Source organism: Triturus cristatus, chromosome 10, assembly GCF_964204655.1.
Source record: "Triturus cristatus chromosome 10, aTriCri1.1, whole genome shotgun sequence".
Lineage (NCBI taxonomy): Eukaryota > Metazoa > Chordata > Amphibia > Caudata > Salamandridae > Triturus > Triturus cristatus.
The window spans coordinates 378,990,559-379,012,259 of record NC_140593.1 but is presented as its reverse complement, the minus strand read 5'-3'; the positions used below and the strand labels follow the sequence as shown (position 1 = coordinate 379,012,259).

General features: G+C 48.9%; 1 protein-coding gene across 12 annotated transcripts in view; it reads left to right on the top strand.

Moving 5' to 3' along the window:
- TAX1BP1 (Tax1 binding protein 1) overlaps nt 1-21,135 on the top strand; it is a 712,600-nt gene extending 691,465 nt beyond the window's left edge. For all 12 annotated transcript variants that reach the window (XM_085631620.1, XM_085631618.1, XM_085631616.1 and 9 more), the window contains one exon: nt 19,526-21,135. In XM_085631620.1, the coding sequence (XP_085487746.1) occupies nt 19,526-19,727 (202 nt within the window). In that variant the 3' untranslated portion in view covers nt 19,728-21,135. The remainder of the gene's footprint in view (nt 1-19,525) is intronic.
- The last annotated feature ends 566 nt before the right edge of the window (nt 21,136-21,701 follow it).

Genomic DNA, 21,701 nt, shown 5'->3' with positions numbered 1-21,701 from the left:
TTTCTTCCATCAGGGCTACTTCTAGCTCCTGCTTCCTGATCCTCAGCTGGGCTTCTTGCATCTTGGCCTCATGTTCCCTCCTCTGAGGGGTGGTCAGTCTCCTTCTGGAGTGACCTTGAGAGCCTCTAGAGCCATGGGAAGCATTGGAGTCACCTGAGCGATTCCTTTGCCTTCCAAGCCCTGTGTTAAGTCCACTGGGGAGATCCAATGGGGTGAACCCACTGTCAGTCCCCAATAGCCTTAGTTTAGCTGGGCCAAGTATAACACTTGGCACTGGGCTAGTTCTCCCTTCATCCCCACTCACATCTGTATCCCCATCACTTTCTTCCTCTGTGGTAGGCATCCCATCTAAGGGGTGACTATTGGGAAGGGGTACTTCAGTGGCATCTTCAGAAGGGGGGCCTCCTGTTCCTGTCCCTAAGGGGGCTAACTGGGAAGCTTTCTTGAGTGCTCTCTGATTCTCATCATTCTGTAAGAGCTCTCTGAGCTCAGCAGAGTTTGGGTTCTTGGGCTGTTTAAGGCCTCTAAGAGTTGCCAAATGCCTGAGCTCATTCTGATTAAGGGTAGCAAAGCTGGTTGGTGCCCTCTGGGGGTCACTCTCGACAGAGATGGGTACAGTGGACCCCTCTGCCCCGGCCATTGCTCTTAAGTGTGGGTGGATGTGTTGCAATCTACCTACACTTGGGTTTACCTACTAAACCTATCTAGTAGTTGTAGTCAGGGTGTGCTACTCCCTTTGCTCTACAACAACTAAGTTCAGTAGAACTTAAGTATATCTAATCTTGTTTTATATGTACCTACAGGTACCTATGTGATCTTTCAATTGGTAACCAAGAGATTACAATGGTAAAACACAGCAAGCTCAAATCCAACCGCTGCTCACCAATGTGAGAAGTTGGCCTGGTATATGCTGTTCACTAGTTCTAGTGACCACCTTGTACCATGCCAAGCAACCCTTATGGTGTGGTTGTAAGTCAACCTTTTCGGACTAGCTGCCCTAGTGGTAGCGTAGGCTAAGCAGTCTTTGAGGCTAAACTCGTGAAGCGTGTTAAGCCAGCTGTTTTACCAAATGCAACCCCCTTTTATACCAATGAAAGGACACCACACAGATATATATTCAAAATATATATGTATTTATTTCTCAAAGTAACCCCTAGTCTCTTTATGAGCACAGGAGCACAAATCGTCAAACAAGATTATCACAGAATACACAGAAGTTGCACTTTATATGGATAGGCCCTGGTGGCCACTCAAACCATATACTAAAATAGTGGTATAAGTACCACGAACAGAAAAGGGAAAAGGCCTAAGGCCTCTAGAATCGCTGGGCCTACAAGGAGCTAACGTCAGTTAGTGACCAGGAGGTCCACGGGTGGCGTGTGCAGAGCAAATAGTCACACGCGTGCTCCCATAGGTTTCAATGGGTGCGTAAAAAGTACAAAGTTACTGCAAAAGGAATCTTCCGGATGGACTAGGAACTCAAGATTTGGAACACAGGCACTAGAGATGTAATACTACACTTGGGCACAGGTGTGCCAGCTTTACCTCACCCACAGGAAGCGGGTGCATAGGCCTCGAAGTGCGTCGGGTTGCTTCTATCTGTTCCGTGGAGCTTGAAGACAAAGATGCTGCAGGCGGTCGGTCCGGGAGAGATGCAGTGGATCCAAGAGTGGATCGGAGATGTTGAAGACCTGTAAGCAGAGGGGACAGTGTTCACAGTCACTAGCCAGTGACCAGCGTGGCACCAGGTGGGTACCAGGCGATGTCGGGTGCAAACAGGTGATGAGGGGTAGCTTGTCTCCGCAGCCACGTGGTCCCTGAAGGTCGACGACGTCCAGGAGTCGGCTCACGAGCTGTCCCACGCAGGCTCTCGCTGTCGGCGGTGTCGGCGACTTGATCGAAGCAAACAAGCCTTGGCAAAAGCAATTGCAGGAGGATTCGGAAATCAGCTGTTGGTTCTGACCAGCAAGGTCAGAGGGATTGCTCCTTTGGAGGGGAGCAAGGGCCAGTCTGGAGCAACCAGACCAGCGGTGTTTGTCGTAGATTTCGTCGCCAAGATGGCCACTAGCCAGCGGGCCAGCAACCGGTTAGGCGCGTCGAGTGGCAAAATGCAGAAGGGCCCCACGCAGATCGTGGAGATGCTGGAGGGCTCACCTTTGGTGCAGATGCTGCTCGAGGGTTGGGCTTCTCAGGACCCAAAGCACAACTTGGAGGGAGCCTCGGTTGTTGCACTGGTCAGCTTGTCGTAGTCGTTCCAAGATGGCTGGCTCCACGTGTCTCGGTGCCTCCACGGGTCTCCTCTTTTCAGGGACTGTGGATCGGGCGGTGAGAGGTCTGGAGGTCCAGGTCTTGTCAGTCTCTGGGCTCGGGCTCCGGCGGGAGGCGGCGGCAAAGCAGACGTTGATTCGCTGGATGGTGCTTGCGTTAGCAAGGTGGTCACTCCCTGACCACAGGGGAGATTTTCTTCAGTCTTCTGTGCAGCAGAATGTCGAAGTTCCCGTCTTCTTCTTAGTTTCAAGTTGATTCCAGGATGTCTGAAGTCTTAGGACACAGCTCCTACCTTTATTCGGATTCTAGGGGCCGGACTACCTGCTAGGTCCCTCCCTATGGGTGGGACCAGGAAGGGGGGTGGTTACACCCCCAATCCTTTGTCCAGCTCGCCCCAGGCCCGGGACTGGTGTGCCCCAGGACCGGTTTGAACTGGCATATGCACCGAGGCTCCTTGTGAGCCACAGGCATGTCTGGTTTCTTTCAAGCCCTACCTGACCAATACACAAAATCCTGTCTGGGGTGGTGCACGCACCTCCCCTGGCAGGAAACCCTTTGTCCACACCTCCCAAGCTGAAAGGACTCCCAGCAGCAGGAGGGCAGACTTGTGTCTGTGGTGGCAGCATCCATTTTGTGGAGCTGAGGCTATGTCTGATTTTACCCGGGTTTCAGGCACTGTACATGTCGTGTCCCTCTAGAAGGGTGGAATGCTAACCCCGTCGCCAGAATTGGCGAGGGGTTAGTATTCCAATTCGTATGACACCTTACTCGACATGTTTTGATAAAGCCAAACCAAAGATAGCATTTAACCGCGAGGTTCATAATGCACTTAAGAGTATATGGTATGACGATATCTGGAAACAGTAGAAGGAAGTTGTTCCGACCACTGCAGACAGGCTCAGCTCATGCCAGAGCACCATCTCACATGGAACCAAGCACTCTGCCTTCAGGATTGTTAAGGCCTGCCATAGGAGTGACTTATAGGTTACCAGGTGTCCCATTTAAGGTTAGGTATAGGTATACTACACCTAAGTAAGAGGTGATTACACCAACTTACCCCAGCTGAGTGATCAGCCAGTTGTGTCAGATTGTTAGGCCAAGCCTGGGGTGGCATAATACATGCTGCAGCCCTTGGCAGGCCTTGGGTACACCAATGCCCTGGGTACCTAGTGTACACTGGTACAGGGGCTGACAGGGTGATCCAACCAATTGGGTATGTACCTAGGGTACATGGAGTCCATTTTAAAGAGAGAACAGCCAGGCTGAGATCCTGAATAGCAGGATCTCAGGCCAACTAAGTCGAAAAACCAGCTAGACACTAGGCAAAAATTTGGGGGTAACCATAGTCAGATATCCACCTTCCTACACCCAGGTTTTCCTAAGCCAATCACAACAATGCAATACAGCATTGTGATTGGTCTGAGTGCCATGGTTTGGTGCACAGACTGGGAATGGGAGCCTGAGCATGTTCTCCAGCCAGGCTGTACCAAGTTGTGCTCCGATTGCCAGACCATGGCACCAAAGGCGTTGAGGGAGAGAGTCCCTGAAGTCTCTAGCAGCCTGACATGCAAATCCACAGAGTCGAGGTCTCGGTTGAGAACAAAGACCCGGGACGTTTAACAGAGTCCAAAGTCCTCTTCGTCCCATTCCAAATTCGTCTGGACAGTCCGGTAAGAGGCACAAGAAGAAGAGTAAGAAGTTGAAGTGCTCTTCGACATCCCTGCCGATGTGACAAAGAAGGCCCGGCATCCGAAGATTGTTTTTTTCTGAAACTGTGCCTGGGTCGGTTCCTCGCCTCCCCGAATATCATGGAGCCGGAGCGACCCCCATCCAACTTAGTTTTATGAGGCCCTGTGTCTCATATTTGGGTGGTCCAACCCCGTTGAGGACCCTTCGGGCCACACAGGGTCAGATGGGGGCACCCATCTGTTTCCGCACTGGCTGCTCCGGCTCCAGTGGGTGGGCATCGAACTGGAGGGGTATCGCCCAGCGCCGATTCCTACGCCGGCAGGACCTTCAGGTCCTAGATCAGTTCCTGAGCCCTATTCCTATGGGCTAGGCCTTGGGTAGAAGTGGGAGGGGTCGCTATACCCTCTAGAATACCAGCAATATGAGCCTCCAATGGACTGTTGTGAGGAATGCTCGTGGGGCCACCATCATCACTTCTCGGGCTCCAAGTCTTCACCCTCGGATTCGGGTAAGAGACGACACAAAAAGAAGTTGAAGAAGCGTTGTCGCTCTCCGACGTCCCCCCGTCGGTCCCCGGATGCGGACAAGGGGGACAGGGGTTCTTCCCCTGTGGCTCCTTTGGAGCCCGGAAGTCCCGCGGCCTACCCACCTTATCCGGGTCCGTCTGCGACTCCCGCACAGGTGTAAGAATTTCTTGCTACCATGGACCGGCTGTTTAAGTCGCGGGCTCCCGCCGGCGCGCCCTTGGGCCTCGCGGTCCCGTGTCAGGATCCTGTCGGGCCGTCGGCGGGTCCAGCCCTGGAGCCGCAGGATCCTGCTCCCCTGGCTAAGGCTATGGCGCCACAAGGTCCCACGCTGCCGGCTCCGGCCTCAGCGCCACCCTCTGCTCAGCCTCCGGCGCCGCAGTGGATGTCATTTGTTCCGCCCCTGCCCAAGTTCCAGGACACTTTTGTCCCTACCTGGGATCCGCATTGGGACACGGCCCTGTCTGGCGCGTTCCTGGGTCTGTTTGTTCCTTCCCCGTACCTTGCACTGCCGCCGCCGTCTGTATCACATATGGAGGTGGAGGACGACTGGGAGAGGGGTCCGAGGAGACACTTGCTCGTCAGTGTGACTCTGAGCAGGACTGGGCGAACGAGTTAGAGGAGGCCGGCGGCCTTGATGTCTCATCTGACTCGAGGTTTGCCTCTCCTCCGCCTACCATGGAGGAGGGCGCTTCTTACACAGTGGTGTTCCGTCGGGCAGCTGAGGTCCTCAACCTTGATCTCCCTACTGTGGCCCTAAAAACTAATCTCCTCACTGAGGTGCTCCAGGCGGCATCCACTTCGTCTGAGCCCCTCCTGCCATTTAATGACACCCTCACTGATGTCTTACTGGTCACTCGGTCGCAACCAGCCACAGGGGCCCCGGTGGATAAGAACGTCACCCGGCGTCATCGCCCAGCGCCGGGTGACCCTGTGTTTCTGACCACTCATCCTATGCCCGAGAGCCTGGTCATCCAAGCTTCGACGTCCCAGAGTGTCTTTCCCACGGCTCCACCGAATAAGGACTCTAAGAAGCTGCAGCAGTTCGGCAAGCGGTTGTTCTCTTTGGCCAGCTTAGGGCTGCGGTCAGTGAACTCCGCCTGCCTCTTGGGCCGCTATTTCCACGCGGTGTGGGATACAGTTGCACAGGTGTTGCCTCAGTGTCCTGAAGAGACCCAAGCTGTGCTGTCCCAAGCTGTTGCCGAGGGTAAAGATGCGGCTAAGTTCGCTATTCGGTGTGGTTTGGACACCGCGGACTCACTAGGTAGAGAAATTGCTAAGACTGTGGCGCTTCGTCGCCACGCCTGGTTGAGATCTACCGGGTTCTCACCAGATGTCCAAAGCTCACTCATGGACATGCCCTTTGATGGCACTCGTCTGTTTGGCGATAAAGCCGACACTGCGCTGGAGCGTTTTAAGGACTCGCGGGCCACGGCCAAGTCCTTCGGTCTTTCCACAAAAAGCCCAGCCACTCCTAGTTTTCGATCCTTTCGTGGCCATGGAAGGGGTGCCCACGTTCCTTCAGCAAGCCTGTGCAGACCCAGCCTCAGCGTGGCCGCTGATGCGGTTTCCGCAGGGGGGGGTCTGGGAATCAGTGTGGGGGTCAGTCCACCTGCTTCTACCTCCAAACCTTCCTAATCCGAACTTTGGGGGGCACCCCACGCCAGTGGGTGGCCCGATCCGCCATCACCTCCCCCACTGGCATGCTATCACGTCCGACAAGTGGGTGTTGCAGATCATCCACAAGGGTTACTCCCTTCCCATTCAGTCCACCCCTCCAGCCATGCCACCTCAGTATCACTGCATGTCGGGGGAACACTTGGCACTTCTCAAGCAGAAAGTCACGGCCCTCTTGGCCAAGGGGGCCATCGAGTGCATTCCTGGGCCAGAAGCGGGGAGTGGTTATTCCCACTACTTTCTGGTCCCCAGAAAGGACAAAGGAGGTCTGCGTCCCATCTTGGACCTCCGGAACGTCAATCGCTTCCTCCGGAAGGAGAAGTTCAAGATGTTGACTTTGGCTCAGGTCTTGTCTGCTCTCGATCCAGGGGACTGAATGGTAGCATTGGACATGCAGGATGCCTATTTTCATGTTTCCGTCCTGCAGGCCCATCGGCGTTACCTGCGGTTCATGGTAGGCCATGAGCACTTTCAGTTTACCGTGCTCCCCTTTGGCCTTAACAGCGCCCCTTGGGTGTTCACGAAAGTGATAGCGATGGTTGCAGCTCATCTGCGCAGATCGAGGGTCTCAGTCTTCCCCTATCTAGACGACTGGTTGTTGAAGGCGGGCTCGCCCCAAACGGTCGTCTCCCACCTCCAGACTACGGCCAACCACCTGCATTTGCTGGGGTTTTCCATCAACGTGCCTAAGTCGCACCTGAATCCCTCTCAGAAGCTCCAGTTCATCGGAGTGGTTCTGGATTCGGCACAGTTTCGGGTCTATCCTCACGAACAGCCGATCCAGGATATTCAGGCTATGATTCCGATCTTTCAGCCTCTATCCCGGGTTTCAGTCAGGATGACCCTCCGGCTCCTGGGCCTGTTGGCCTCCTGCATCCTGCTAGTGCAACATGCCAGATGGCATATGCGGGCTCTGCAGTGGGACCTGGAGTTTCAGTGGGCACAGCATCGGGGAAACCTGTCCGATCACGTCCAGATCTCGGAGGGCACTGCACGTCACTTGCAGTGTTGGCTCACGAATCGCGATTGGGTCAATGGCAGATCCCTTTCCCTTCCCCAACCGGAGTTCACAGTGGTGACGGATGCGTCCCTCCTGGGATGGGGTGGCCACATGGGAGAGGCGGAGATCAGGGGCCTCTGGTCTCCGGCGTAATCCCGGCTCCATATCATCCTTCTGGCGCTGCGGGCGATCAGACTTGCTCTGAAAGCCTTCCTTCCCTCTGTCCGGGGACAGGTAGTGCAGGTGTTCACAGACAACACCACCGCCATGTGGTATTGCAGCAAACAGGGCGGGGTGGGGTCGTGGACCCTATGCCAGGAGGCTCTGCGCCTCTGGACATGGCTGGAACATCGGGGCATGTCTCTGGTGGTTCAACACCTGGCAGGCTCCCTGAACGCCAGGGCGGACGAACTCAGCCGCAGATGCATGTTGGATCCCGAATGGCGCCTGACCTCGGACGTGGCGCAAGGTCTCTTTCTGCAGTGGGGAGAGCCTTGGTTAGATCTATTCGCCACCGAAGAGAATGCGCAATGTCATCAATTCTGCGTGTTGGAATTTCCAAGGCGGCACTCGCTCGGAGACTAGGGTGACCAGATTCTCAAAACAAAAAACGGGGACAGGTCATAGACATAGAAGTAGGACTAAGGTTTGCAGTAACCATCGACCTAAAAGTAGGACTATTTGACAGCTGTCATAGACATAGAAAAGGGACTACAAGGACAGCTCCCTCCATAAGACCGAGATGAAGCATTACAGACGACAAATCAGAGGTCTTTTACCGGCAGTAACCATTAATTCCATTGAAACAGACTTTGCCTCAACATTTGCTATAGTTGGTGACCACCCTGTATTACAATATATCTTTCACCCAGGTCTCCTCTAGCAGAGCTAGTCAGACTTTATTACGATCACTTTCTCAAAGGTGCGTGCAGGATGTTTTCGGGTCCACAATAAACATGTAAAGTTCTACAGCAGTAATACTTGTCTAGAGACAGTCTAACCGAAGAGCAATGCACCCCTGGCTAGTCGTACCTCTGGCACCAGCCTAACTCTTGTCCAACACCATTACATAAATATGAGGCATGCAATAAGTGTGTGAGAGGGGATATATTGCCTTTAATGACTTATAAACTCTAATTGACAAATAATACTTTACACTAATAAAACAGTTTCAGACGTCTAAAATGGTAGAATGAATAATATTAAACTGTAATAATAAAGCACATGTGTATGAAAAGTTGCAAGGATTCTTTAGGTTAAGAGATGGTGAAGAGACAATTTTTAAGGTACATCAGACACTTGACATTCAAAAATGATGTGGAAAAGATTATCTAGGGGAGCTTTACACCTTTAGCAAGAGGAATTCTCTTTACGAGTCTATTTTAGTAACTTTAGCAGAGTTCAATATTATTTCAAAACAATTCTTTGTTGAATTTAAATTGTTTCAAGATTCATATTAGTTTTTGTCATACCTCATGTGGGCTACATAATGACAGAGATTGTCATCAGACTTGCAATTATACATCTTGGAAGATCATGAGGGGCCTAATTCAGAGTCCTGCGGTTAGGGTACTTCATCAGAAACTTGACTGACTACCTTGTCTGCAAAACCCTCTGCTTGCCCACTCTATTTTGATTAGGGCAGGCTGCCTGCGCTCCAACGGCATTGCCCCTTCAGGCTCTGCTCACGGAAATTTCACTTCGACCGCCCAGCAGAGTATGGGCAGTTAGAGTAAAGGCATCAGACGGTCTCAATTATTTCGAGTGAACAATATGATGTGCCCTTTTTTCCGTCCATCACTGCCCAATAGAATCTGGTGGTCACAAACAGAAAAACAAATAATCATACCCAACACCAAGATATAAAACACTCAGGGTGTGGGGGCATTTTTGTATTGTTTAGAATAATCTTCCACTTTAGAAGTTTGTTTCGAATAAACAAATATGTTTGGAGCGCGGTCATCAGAAACATGGCGGGCATGCACCAAACTTTTTGAGCAACAAAGATCACTGCAGGGCTGAAGGTGTTCTCTTGATAAGGTGTCAGGCCAGACTGATGGAGCAAATGACCGATGGCTGCCACGTCATGATGACGTAGGTTGCGCTGCGTGAACAAAGAGAAGGGAAATCCCGAGAGAAGATGTCTCTCTTCAAAGGATTTTCCTTCCTGCTACAGCGCTCACCAGGCGCGCAACACCCATTGAACTCAAATGGCTTCAGCCCCCCCCCCCCCCATCATGTGTGGCAGCCCGGGATGAGACCGCTTCCCGGGCAGACACAAAGCCGTGCCAGAGCACTTCACAGGTCTTTAAAAAGACCATTTGCATGTTAATGAGGCCTCGCTGTTGTTTCACCCCTTCCAAGAGCCCCTGCAGCTCCACTCTGCCTAGATTCAGCCCCCCCACCCCCGAAATCAGCGCCACTCTGCCTACTGTTTGAAGATTCAGCCCCATCCCCCCCGAAAATTTTACATACCTGGTCCACAAATCAATGCTGCTACCCTCCTCATCATCTTTAACAAAAGCAAGAACGGGATCCACTATCCTCTCTAGCAAAGCACAGACAATCTGCCTCTGGCTTCTAGAGCAGAGCATATACATAATAGCAATCCATCCCCAAGATGTGAAAAATGTGCAAGTGGATTACTCATGAGGTTCTAGTAAAAACATGTGTAACTTTGGAAAAAGCATCCGTTCACCACATCAGAGAAGGCAAATATGTTATGTATCCTGATATCCAGAACCCTTTCAGCTAACAGTCAGATACTTTTTTCTGTGCCCCCCCCCCCACCACCACTAAATGCCATCATTAAAATCAAACAATCCAACACCAGGATGTGTTTGTATTGCTCTATATGTTGCATGCTATGATAGTATTCAGGCCTAAATCTCTTATTGGACAGACCTCACAAGAGATTGATATGCAAACCAAATCTTCTATTCAGAATGGCTGGCTGAATCCTTAATCCCAGCCTTATACCCCTGTCTTGGGTGCCTGACTCCTGAATACCTCTAATACATTATCCCACACACTGCATAAGCATCCTAAAAGAATTGAAGAATTCAGTGTCAAGATCTCCCTCTAACTTCAGATCAATTATATTCCATTTTAAGCATCTAGAAAAATAAATTGACTCACAAATGTTTGGAAGCAACAGTACTACGTTCGCTTCCATTTATGCCTGAATCTGCCTCACAAATTTCCTCCATAGTAGTTCTTCATATAGCTGCTATCACATGATAATGTCCCTCTGAAATATCATATTTAATTAGCTCTGTGATAAATTATATTCAGAGGGTGAAAGGAAAGTCTGCTTGACCCACTGAGAGCTTAATCTTATTTTCTTCAACAGGGCTTCATATTATACTTTAGCATGACAGGCTACATTTTTGTGCTCTGTGTTTATCAGATATTGCTCTTAATTACAGCTGAAAAGTAAACGCTCCTGCAGTGGCGCACAATAATTCCTGTTATGTGAAGTCATCGTATCTTAGTAAGGGATAAACTGATACCTTCCTCATTCTTAAATATGTTAGCAGTCTAACTTTTTCGGCTTTGATCCAGCTGCTCATTAACATTGTAACTTGACACAATCTGATAGACTTCTAGCCGCAGATTCCTGACCTTTGAATTTTCTCTGGAGTCAGACTGGATCTGGGAGATTTTTCGAGCAGTACTCCTCGCACCGTTAAGTGGCGGAGAGCAGCTCTGCATCCGTTGTCATCTGCGCCAGAGTCACGTTGCTTTAACTATATCAGTGCCACCCAGGTGCTCTGACGTCCGTTCTTTTCTTTCTGCACCAGCCAGCACTGATCCAGATCCCTCTGTTGTGTTTTTACAGGAATTTAGCAACTTTCTGGCAACTTTTTTTTTTAGGTTTCCTCCTGGTGTGTCGAGGATGTCATCACGTAGGACAGATTTTAAGCCCTGTGGAGCCTGTCACCGGGTGATGTCTGTGACCAATGACAGCTGGCATGGATCTGGGGTGGCGGGGCGGGGCGGAATTGGGTAAATCAAAAGAAAATTTCACCTACCTCCTCACCGCGTCTCTCCTCCTTGTCCCTCTGCTCTGGCCAGAACAGGAAGCACCCAGGTTTTCCTAAGCCAATCACAACAATGCAATACAGCATTGTGATTGGTCTGAGTGCCATGGTTTGGTGCACAGACTGGGAATGGGAGCCTGAGCATGTTCTCCAGCCAGGCTGTACCAAGTTGTGCTCCGATTGCCAGACCATGGCACCAAAGGCGTTGAGGGAGAGAGTCCCTGAAGTCTCTAGCAGCCTGACATGCAAATCCACAGAGTCGAGGTCTCGGTTGAGAACAAAGACCCGGGACGTTTAACAGAGTCCAAAGTCCTCTTCGTCCCATTCCAAATTCGTCTGGACAGTCCGGTAAGAGGCACAAGAAGAAGAGTAAGAAGTTGAAGTGCTCTTCGACATCCCTGCCGATGTGACAAAGAAGGCCCGGCATCCGAAGATTGTTTTTTTCTGAAACTGTGCCTGGGTCGGTTCCTCGCCTCCCCGAATATCATGGAGCCGGAGCGACCCCCATCCAACTTAGTTTTATGAGGCCCTGTGTCTCATATTTGGGTGGTCCAACCCCGTTGAGGACCCTTCGGGCCACACAGGGTCAGATGGGGGCACCCATCTGTTTCCGCACTGGCTGCTCCGGCTCCAGTGGGTGGGCATCGAACTGGAGGGGTATCGCCCAGCGCCGATTCCTACGCCGGCAGGACCTTCAGGTCCTAGATCAGTTCCTGAGCCCTATTCCTATGGGCTAGGCCTTGGGTAGAAGTGGGAGGGGTCGCTATACCCTCTAGAATACCAGCAATATGAGCCTCCAATGGACTGTTGTGAGGAATGCTCGTGGGGCCACCATCATCACTTCTCGGGCTCCAAGTCTTCACCCTCGGATTCGGGTAAGAGACGACACAAAAAGAAGTTGAAGAAGCGTTGTCGCTCTCCGACGTCCCCCCGTCGGTCCCCGGATGCGGACAAGGGGGACAGGGGTTCTTCCCCTGTGGCTCCTTTGGAGCCCGGAAGTCCCGCGGCCTACCCACCTTATCCGGGTCCGTCTGCGACTCCCGCACAGGTGTAAGAATTTCTTGCTACCATGGACCGGCTGTTTAAGTCGCGGGCTCCCGCCGGCGCGCCCTTGGGCCTCGCGGTCCCGTGTCAGGATCCTGTCGGGCCGTCGGCGGGTCCAGCCCTGGAGCCGCAGGATCCTGCTCCCCTGGCTAAGGCTATGGCGCCACAAGGTCCCATCCCCCCCGAAAATTTTTGCTTAGTCCCCCCCACCACCACAGTGAAGTCACACGCAGTGAAAACAGAGCATGCGCGCAACCAGAACAGTAAAAAACCAGGACATTTCTGTGTTTAACCCGGACACTGTTCTAAAACGGGGACATTTGACTCACTTTGAGAGAAGTGTCGGGACACAGGGACACTTCTCCAAAAACGGGGACCGTCCGGGGAAAACCGGGACGTCTGGTCACCCTATCGGAGACGCTTTTCGCCGCAAGTGGAGTTGCGGTCTGTTGTACGTCTTTCCGCCTATACCACTTCTGCCCAGAGTGCTGAAGAAGATCAGACGCGACCGGGCCCAAGTCATTCTTGTGGCTCTGGATTGGGCAAGAAAGTATGGTATCCTGAGCTATTCAGTCTGGCAATGTGTTCTCCGATCCGACTGCCTCTTCGGGAGGATCTTCTGTCGCAGCAGCAGGGGACGGTCCTTCACCCAAACCTATCCAGCCTCCACCTTCATGCGTGGAGATTGAGCGGCGTCAGTTGACAGCTTTTGACCTTCCTGCCGAAGTCTGTGATGGTATTTTGGCAGCCAGGCATCCCTCCACTAAAACGGTATACTCCTGCAGGTGGAATATATTTGTGGCATGGTGCACAGCGAAGGCTGTGGATCCCCTTTCTGCCCCCGTTTCAGAAGTTCTTCTGTTCCTCCTTTCTCTGGCCCAGCAGGGCTCTGCTCTGGGCACTATCAATGGCTATCTCTCGGCCATTTCCGCCTTTTTAAGGCTTCCAGATCAGCCTTCTTTTTTCAAGTCCCCCTGTTAGTCGTTTCATGAAAGGTATTACACACACGTTCCCTCCGGTCCCCTTTATAATGCCTCAGCGGGACTTAAATCTTGTGTTGACTTATTTGATGTGCTCTCCCTTTGAGCCGTTTCACAACTGTCCCTTACGTCTTCTCACCTTAAAGACTGCTTTCCTGGTTGCTATCACCTCTGCCAGAAGAGTGAGGGAGCTCCAGGCTCTTTCTTCTAAACCTCCTTTCCTTTCTGTTCATCCGGACAAGGTGGTGTTAAGGATCCATCCTTCTTTTCTGCCCAAGGTTGTCACGCCCTTCCACATCGGGCAGACCATCACTTTGCCCACCTTCTTTCCGCCTCTGCCTCCTTAGAAAGAGGAAGAGAGGCTCCACCTTCTGGACCCAAAACGTGCGCTCTTGTTATATCTGAAGCACACACAGCAGTTCCGGGTGTATGATCTTTGTTGGCTATGTGGGTGCCAAGAAAGGTCGGGCTGTGCACAAACGATCCATCTCTCAGTGGGTCGTTCTGTGTATTAAAGCCTGTTACTCCTTGGCTAAAAAGGAGCCTCCTGTGGGGCTGCGTGCCCATTCTACTCGGGCGACAGCAGCCACTACTGCTCTGGGACCGGGAGTCCCTTTGCAGGATATAGGTCAGGCAGCTACGTGGTCCTCGCTGCATACATTTACCAAGCATTATTGCCATGACAGCCAAGTCCGGAGAGACAACTTCTTTGGCCGTTCTGTTCTCCGGGACTTTCTGGTGTGATCTTGGTTCGCAGACCCACCACCGGGGTTGGTATTGTTAGGGTATCTATTCTAAGGTAAGGAATCTAACAATAACGTGTTTCTTTCAGATGAACAAGTTACTTACCTTCGGTAACAATATATCTGTAAGAAACATTAGCTAGTGTTAGATTCCTTACCGCCCGCCCATCCTCCCCGTTCTGCGAACTGATTTGTAGGGTTAAAGTTATCCCTTTTAGGGCCCTAGTTTTATGCACCAGTGGTTAGTGTCTTGCATGGCTCTGTTCCTGGCGCGGAAAGTCGTGTACAGAACCGACGTCCGCGCGCATGGGTGGCGCCTAAGTAGTCTCCGTGGCGTCATCTTGGCGCATACGACGCCAGTGACGGATGTGGAGCTGCATGACGCCACCTACTGACGCGCAGAGGTACTGCTAGCGAAAACATTCCGGATCCAGTCTGACTCCTGGGGATATTTTAAGGTAATTAATCTAACACTAATGTTTCTTACAGATATATCGTTACCGAAGGTAAGTAACTTGTTCAAATAGCTAAAAAAGATCCTTTGGCTGATCCCCTTCACGGCACAAAGAACTGTGATTCAAGCTCTCATTATCTCCAGATTGGATTACGGCAATATGTTATACCTAGGAGCCGATAAATCTGCTATCCATCAGTTGCAGCTTTTGCAGAATGCAGCCATTAGGCTTCTCTAACGTTAACCCAAATTTGCTTCAGCCTCTAACCCTCTCGGCTAGCTGCACGGGCTTACTGTCTCCAACCGCATTAAGCTCGAAGCTCCATGCTACATGTTTAAGGCAAAATCCAGAGTTGGTCACAAATATATTTTGGACTTGGTCTATTCATATCGTCCATCCCGTCCTCTGAGATATTCTCAACAGATTCGGTTTATTGTACCAATTTTCTGCCTGTCCTGTATGAGAGGCCATTTGTTTGCCTATTTAGGCCCTCATCTGTGGAACTCCCTTCCAGTTCCTCTGAGAAACTCTGCGTCTCTCTCTCTGCTTTTTGTAGAGGTTTAAAGACCTGGCTCTTTTAACTCTCTCACTTAGCTTTTGGCATCCCCCTACTTCTGCCTTGTGCCGTGAAACTCCTCGGGGTAGCTGTGCGCATTATAAGTCTCTCTTAATAGTAATAATAGGCTGTGTTTGTTCCAGCTACTTTCTGGTCCCCAAACCGGACAAGAGTCTTCATCCGATCCTAGACCTCGGAGCCCTGAACCTGGTCCTCAAAAAGGAGATGTTCAAGATGCTCAAGCTAGCTCAGGTCTTGTCTGCCCTGGATTCAGAAGACTGGATGGTAGCGGCAGACTTGCAGGACGCTTATTTCCATATTCCCATCTTGACTGCCCACCAGCATTATCTGCAGTTCACTGTAGGCCACAAGCACTTTCAGTTCACGGTGCTCCCTTTTGGAATTACCAGCACCCTTTGGGTGTTCACAAAAGTGATGGAACAGGTGATTGCAGCTCATCTGTGGAGATCAGGGTTGTCAGTCTTCCCTTATGACTGGCTATTGATGGTGAGCTCGTCCCAGACTGTCGTCTCACACCTTCAGGCTACGGCGGACCTCCTGCATTCACTGGGACTCACTACCAACGTGCTGAAGTGGCACCTGACTCCCTTCCAGATGTTCCCTTTCATCATAGCGCAGCATCAGGGAATCTCTCCAACCTGGCCAAGATTTCAGAGGGGACTGCAAACGTTTTGCAGTGGTGGCTAACAAACCGCGATTGGGCCAGAGGCAGACCTCTTTCCATTCCCCAACCAGATCTCACAGTAGTGATATATGCATCACTTCTGGGATGGGGTGGCTATCTGGGCGAGAGAGGGATCAGAGGATTCTGGTCTCGGCAAAGTCTGGGCTCCACATCAACCTATTGGAGCTCTGAGTGATCCGATTGGCATAATAGGCCTATTTACCCTCCATCAAGGGAAGGCTGTTCACGGACAACACCACCTCCATGTGGTATTGCACCATATAGGGTGGGGTGGTGGTGTGGACCCTTTGTCAAGAGGCCCTGCGTCTCTGGGCATGGCTGGAACAGCAGGGTATTTCCCTGGTGGTTTAACACATGGCAGGTTCCCTGAACTACAGAGCATACAAACTAAGCCATCCATGCCTAGCGGTTCACAAATGGTGTCTCCAACCAGAGGTGGTGTAAGGTCTCTTTCAGCAGTGGAAAGGACCTTGGTTAGATCTGTTTGCCACCGCTGAGAACATGCAATGTTTGCATGCTGAAGTTTCTAAGCAGCACTTGCTCAGACGCTTTTCGTCTCGAGTGGAGCTCAGGCCTTGGGTACGCCTTTCCGCCCGTACCACTCTTGCCAAGAGTTCTCCAGTAGATCAGGAAAGACCAGGCCCTTGTCATCCTTATGGCAAGGGCTGAACACAAGGAGTCTGGTGTCCTGAGCTAGTGAGCTTGGTCATCGATCCTCAAATCAGGATATTCCTTTTGGATGATCTTCTGTCGCAGCAGCAGGGGAGTGTCATCCACCCAAACCTGTCAACTCTATGCCTTCTTGCGTGGAGATTGAGAGGCGGCAGTTGATAGCTTTCGACTTTGCTCCTGAAGTCTGCAATGTTATCTGGCAGCCAGGCTTCCCTCCACCAAGACACTGTATGCCTGCCTTTAGAAGCGATTTGTATTATATTGTACAGAAAAGTCCATTGATCCACTTTCTTCCTCCCTTTCTGATATCTTGCTTTTTATTATTATCATTGCCCTGCAGGACTCTGCTTTGGGTCCTCAGAAGGGTTCTCTTTCTGCTGTGTCTGCCTTCTGGCAGCTTTCGAATCAGCCCTCTTTATTTAGGTCTCCTTTTGTAAATAGATTTCAGAAGGGCCTTGTACATATGTTCACCCCTTCTCCTTTTATTATGCCTCAGTGTGACCTTAATTTGGACCTCACATTCTTGATGTGTGCTCCTTTCGAGCTTCTTCACTATTTTCACCTCCGGCTGCTCACAAAACAGCCATCTTTTAAAAAAATAGTTTTTTATTAATAACAAAACAGCAGCAATGATGACATTACAGAGGCATCTCAGCAGAGAATACAATTTTTAGCATCACTTTGCGACCCACAAACCAACAGGAGCACATAAGATAACATTCTGTGAATGGGTACATGGACACTCTGAGGGTTACAACTATATCTTCGGGTCAGGAAGCATCACTAATTATCAAAAACAGCCATTCTTGTGGCAATTACATCTGCCTGGACGGTGAGCGAGCTGCAGGCTTTGCCATCCAAGACTCCCTTTTTCTCTGTTTACCCTGACAAACCGGTGCTGTGCGCTAGGGCCTCTTTCTTGCCAAAAGTGGTCACACCGTTTCATGTGGGCCAATCTGTCACCTTTCCCACCTTCTGAGCTCTTCCACATCCTTCCAAAGAAGAGTGAGTAGACTGTCTGGACCCAAAAAAGCGGTGTCATAATACCTTGACGGCACACAAGCGTTCTGTGTGGATAACCAACTCTTCGTGGGGAATGTTTGCCCAAAGATGGGTCAGGCAGTGGAGAAGCGCACAGTCTCTTGATGGGTCGTGCTCTGCATCAAGATCTGTTACGCATTGGCAAAGAAGCAGCCTCCTGAAAGCTTACGAGCTTATTTCACCAGAGCTAAAGCTGCAAACACTGCATTAGCCTGCAGAGTTTGGATCCTGGATATCTGTCATGCAGCAATGTGGGCATCCCTGCACACGTTTACTAAAAATTGCCTGGACAGTCCGGTGCAAACACAGTTGATGGACAGAATGCAGAACAATGTCATACATTCACCCCAGTACAGAGATCTGGGCCTAAATCCATCGTGTTTTTTGCTCACCATGCCATTCCAGTTTGAACCCAGCCATATGCAAATCAGTCTTGACCCTGTGCCTCATGGGAACAGTCCAGCCCGAACTGCCAAGCCAGGTCCTCCCTGGACTGGAACCAAGCATCCTAGGACCGGTTTCAGAGTTTAACCCCTCTTCAGCCAGGATGGGACAGGTTGGCAAGGATGGGCACTTCACCTGTTTGGTCCTGCAGGACTTCCTAGTTAAAATTTGTCCTCAGACCCTCCTCCGGAGGGTGGTATCGCTTGGGTATCTATTCAAAGGTAAGGAATCTGCTGCTGGAAGTCTCTATCAAATGAACAAGTTACTTACCTTCAGTAACGCCTTATCTGGTAGAAACTATATTTAGCTGTAGATTCCTTACCGACCCACCCATCCTCCCTGCTCTCCTGACACATTTCTAGGGTCGAGGTTGATCCCATTGAGGGCCCTAGTCTGGACACACCAGTGTTGGTTCACTTCACGGCCCTGCGTTTCTGGCATGGAAAATTGTGAAAAAGTAATGGACATCAGCGTGGCTGAGTGGCACCTACATGGGTACTGTGACGTCACTCCGGCGCAGACACGACGGACGCTGAGACGATCGATGCTACTAACTGGCGCGCAGGGGTACTGCTCGAAAAATCTTCCCGATCCAGTCTGACGCCTGGGAAATTCAAAGGTAAAGAATCTGCACCTAGATATGTCTCTAACTGATAAGGCATTACCGAAGGTAAGTAACTTGTTCTTTAAAATGTGCATAGAGTGATGCAAGAAGCAAAATACACCATCTTAAGATTCAGTGGATTTACATATCTGAAAGAAACACGTTAGTTAGATTCCTCCCCTTAGAATTCTAAGGTGAGGAATCTAACTAACTAATGTTTCTTACATATACATCGTTACCGAAGGTAAGTAACTTGTTCATTACTATGTATATCAGATATCCATGAGTCCGCCTCTAGACCTCACCAAGTCCGAACGATGATTAAATCTATTTTTTGTGATAAATAACACACAGCTTTCATTATATATAGTGCTGCAATATTTGAGTGGTGTTCAAATTTGTGTGAAAATTATGCCACAAAATTAACTATTTGACCCAATTTTTCAAAGATTTGCTGGGGTGGGGGAGGGGGGGGTTGAGACCCAGCAACCCCTCCCTCCTTTCTGCCTTGAGGAAGATGGGCTCACTCACCGCAGTCTGTGCCAGGGTATTGTGTTAGTCAAAGAAGAAACAGGCGAGGTGTAAGAGATGGGCTTCTTTTAACTTGTGTGTCCTGGCTCCTTTTCTCAGTGACTGTGGTAAAGACTTAAGCTGGAAAAGGACAAGGCAGTTCACAAGAGGTGCGAGCTAGGAAATGTACCTGTTTAATCACTGCCACTGTGATGTCTTCATTCCTATCCCATTCTCATGGGGTGCATCAAAAGAATGGCTTTGTCTCTTCTCTATTTGTATTTCTTGACTGATAAATTAAATTATATGGCGCCAACATCAAGTCCTGCTCTACTGGTGGCACAAAACCTTTTTCAGGACACAGCCCTCAGTTTTATTTTCTTTGCCGTCCAAGTTTCGTGAGCTCCCCAATACGTGGTTTGAGAAAGCTAAGAAGCTGAAAGACAACCTAGAGCCATCTGCGTATTGCACTTTGGAGGACGGTTTGTTGTTTTTCCTTAGTTTGAGATGCTTGTTTTTTCTTTCTATTCACACGCTCTTAATTCTATCTTTGTCGGTTTGCTTTCTAGTTTTGATGTGCGCAAGAAATGTCCTCTGTGCGATGTGATGTTCCCTCCCAACTATGATCAGATCAAGTTTGAAGAACATGTTGACAGCCACTGGAAGGTGTGCCCCATGTGCAGTGAACAGTTCCCGCCTGACACCAATCAAGAAGCTTTTGAAAGACATGTTCAAACACACTTTGACAGCAATGTGTTAAACTTTGATTAGTAAAGTCATTTTAATGACAACTCCCAGGGCGACACTTCTCTCCCTTCAGTTCCCCTCAAATCCCTCCTCCCCCTTTGGAGGAAAATTGTATTGTAACAAATCTACGTAATGCAGTTTAAATAAAGTCTTTCTGGAAATTTCAATTACAATGCTTTCTTTGGTATATATGTTGAAGGAAGCAATTAGGTTTTCTAATCTGGTGTAATCAAACAAGAAGCATGTTAATAGATTATAATCAAGCACATGAAAAGTGGCATTTCCTGTGCATGTATTTGTAGTTATTTTATTGAGAGTGTAAATTGTAAGAGAAAGGGAGATGGATTATTTTTTGATATATAAACAGGAAAATGGATATAATAGAAATCTGGTTCGTAGTGCTTTGCAATTACACACGTTTTTTGGCTATTCTCTTGCTATCAATATATTATGAGTATGACATGGAACAATTGACATTTTTGCAATCTCTTTTTAAAATATCATACATAAACTGTTTTTGTTCAGCGTAGTTTCAGACAAAATTATGTAAATTCTTGGAAAATTTGTTATAATCTATTTAAGGAATGTAAGGCATGTTTTGTCAGACTACCTTCCACAAAAACACTATCGAATTCTCAGATTTTAAGCAATTTGGATGAAGCTGAAAAGAAAGAGCAATATATACTTTAAGTCTAAAATTGCGCCATCTTAAAGTAAAAGAAAGCCATTTGGATCATTAGTAGCTTGTGTGAGGTCAGTCTAAAATCTCCTACCCAGCGGCGGCCTGTGTTTCAATCACACCATATTCTTAGCACCCTAAATAGTGGAATGGCCTATTGTCACTGTTAATGTGTTGCCTGCTGCTGCAAAGTAATCACAAGTTGCTGTCTCCTCTCCGACAGCCATATATGCAACCCTTATAGAGGAGGTGTTTGAAATACAAAATATATGCATAGGTGCTGTCGCTACTCACCTCTATCCACTTCTTCTAGCTATAATGTTGGAGCTGGACAGCTGTGTTAAACTGGGGAGTTATTTCTAAAATACAAGAGTAGTGGAGTACGTCAGGTTTCCCAAGATACAGCATGTTATTAAACTTAATCTCATTAGATTTACAGGGAATCGAAATCAGAGAGTATGATATTCTGATCAATCATACAAATACTTTTAATTAAAGTGAACAGCTGCTAAAATATACTGAAAATCACCCAAATGAAGTATATGAGACAGATTGATTGCTATTGCCATGCTTTGTGGGATGGTTTCTTGCAGTTGGTTTCCAAAAGTAGCGATGCGAATGCCATGCGCCTTCATTTATGTCTCGAAACTCCATTAAAATCTGTTAAATGTGGTTATATATGTTATTCATTAGTTCAAAGTAATTTCCTTTCATTCTGTGTGTCCAATTAAATTAAAGAAAAATAACATTCTAGTTCTGTGCATATCTTTTTTCTACCATAAGATCTGTATTATGTGAATTCAATATTTTGTCTGATTATCCGCCACGTATGAGTTCCGCAAATGTAAAGAATGGCACCAGAAAGTCTCTCAAGAATATTCACCGGAACAACTTGTTTCCTATCAAACATGTGAAAATGATTTGTCTTCTCATGAAGATAATGATGATGTGAGTCCTGTGCAAACCTTACTTTATAGATTCTTGTGGCTCATATTTTCCATATAATTATGTTTTACACAAGGTTGATTGAACTTTCATCTTTGATACAGTTTTGAGGAGAATAGTAATATGTGGGGGTTAATATCTTGTTGCTCCTAATAAATGTTACCAATAACTTTTACTGACCTTAATTAGCAATTTATTAGACTCCATTTCTTCTAACTATTTTAGTTACTGTAATCAGCAGTTATAAATGTAATACAAGTATGATCATAGAAATACTAAATCTCCCAAACTCTGCCTTTTCATATTTTATTAATCACTAAATGCTCCTATCTCCATCATCAGTACATCCTTCATCATACAACAGCACTCCCACT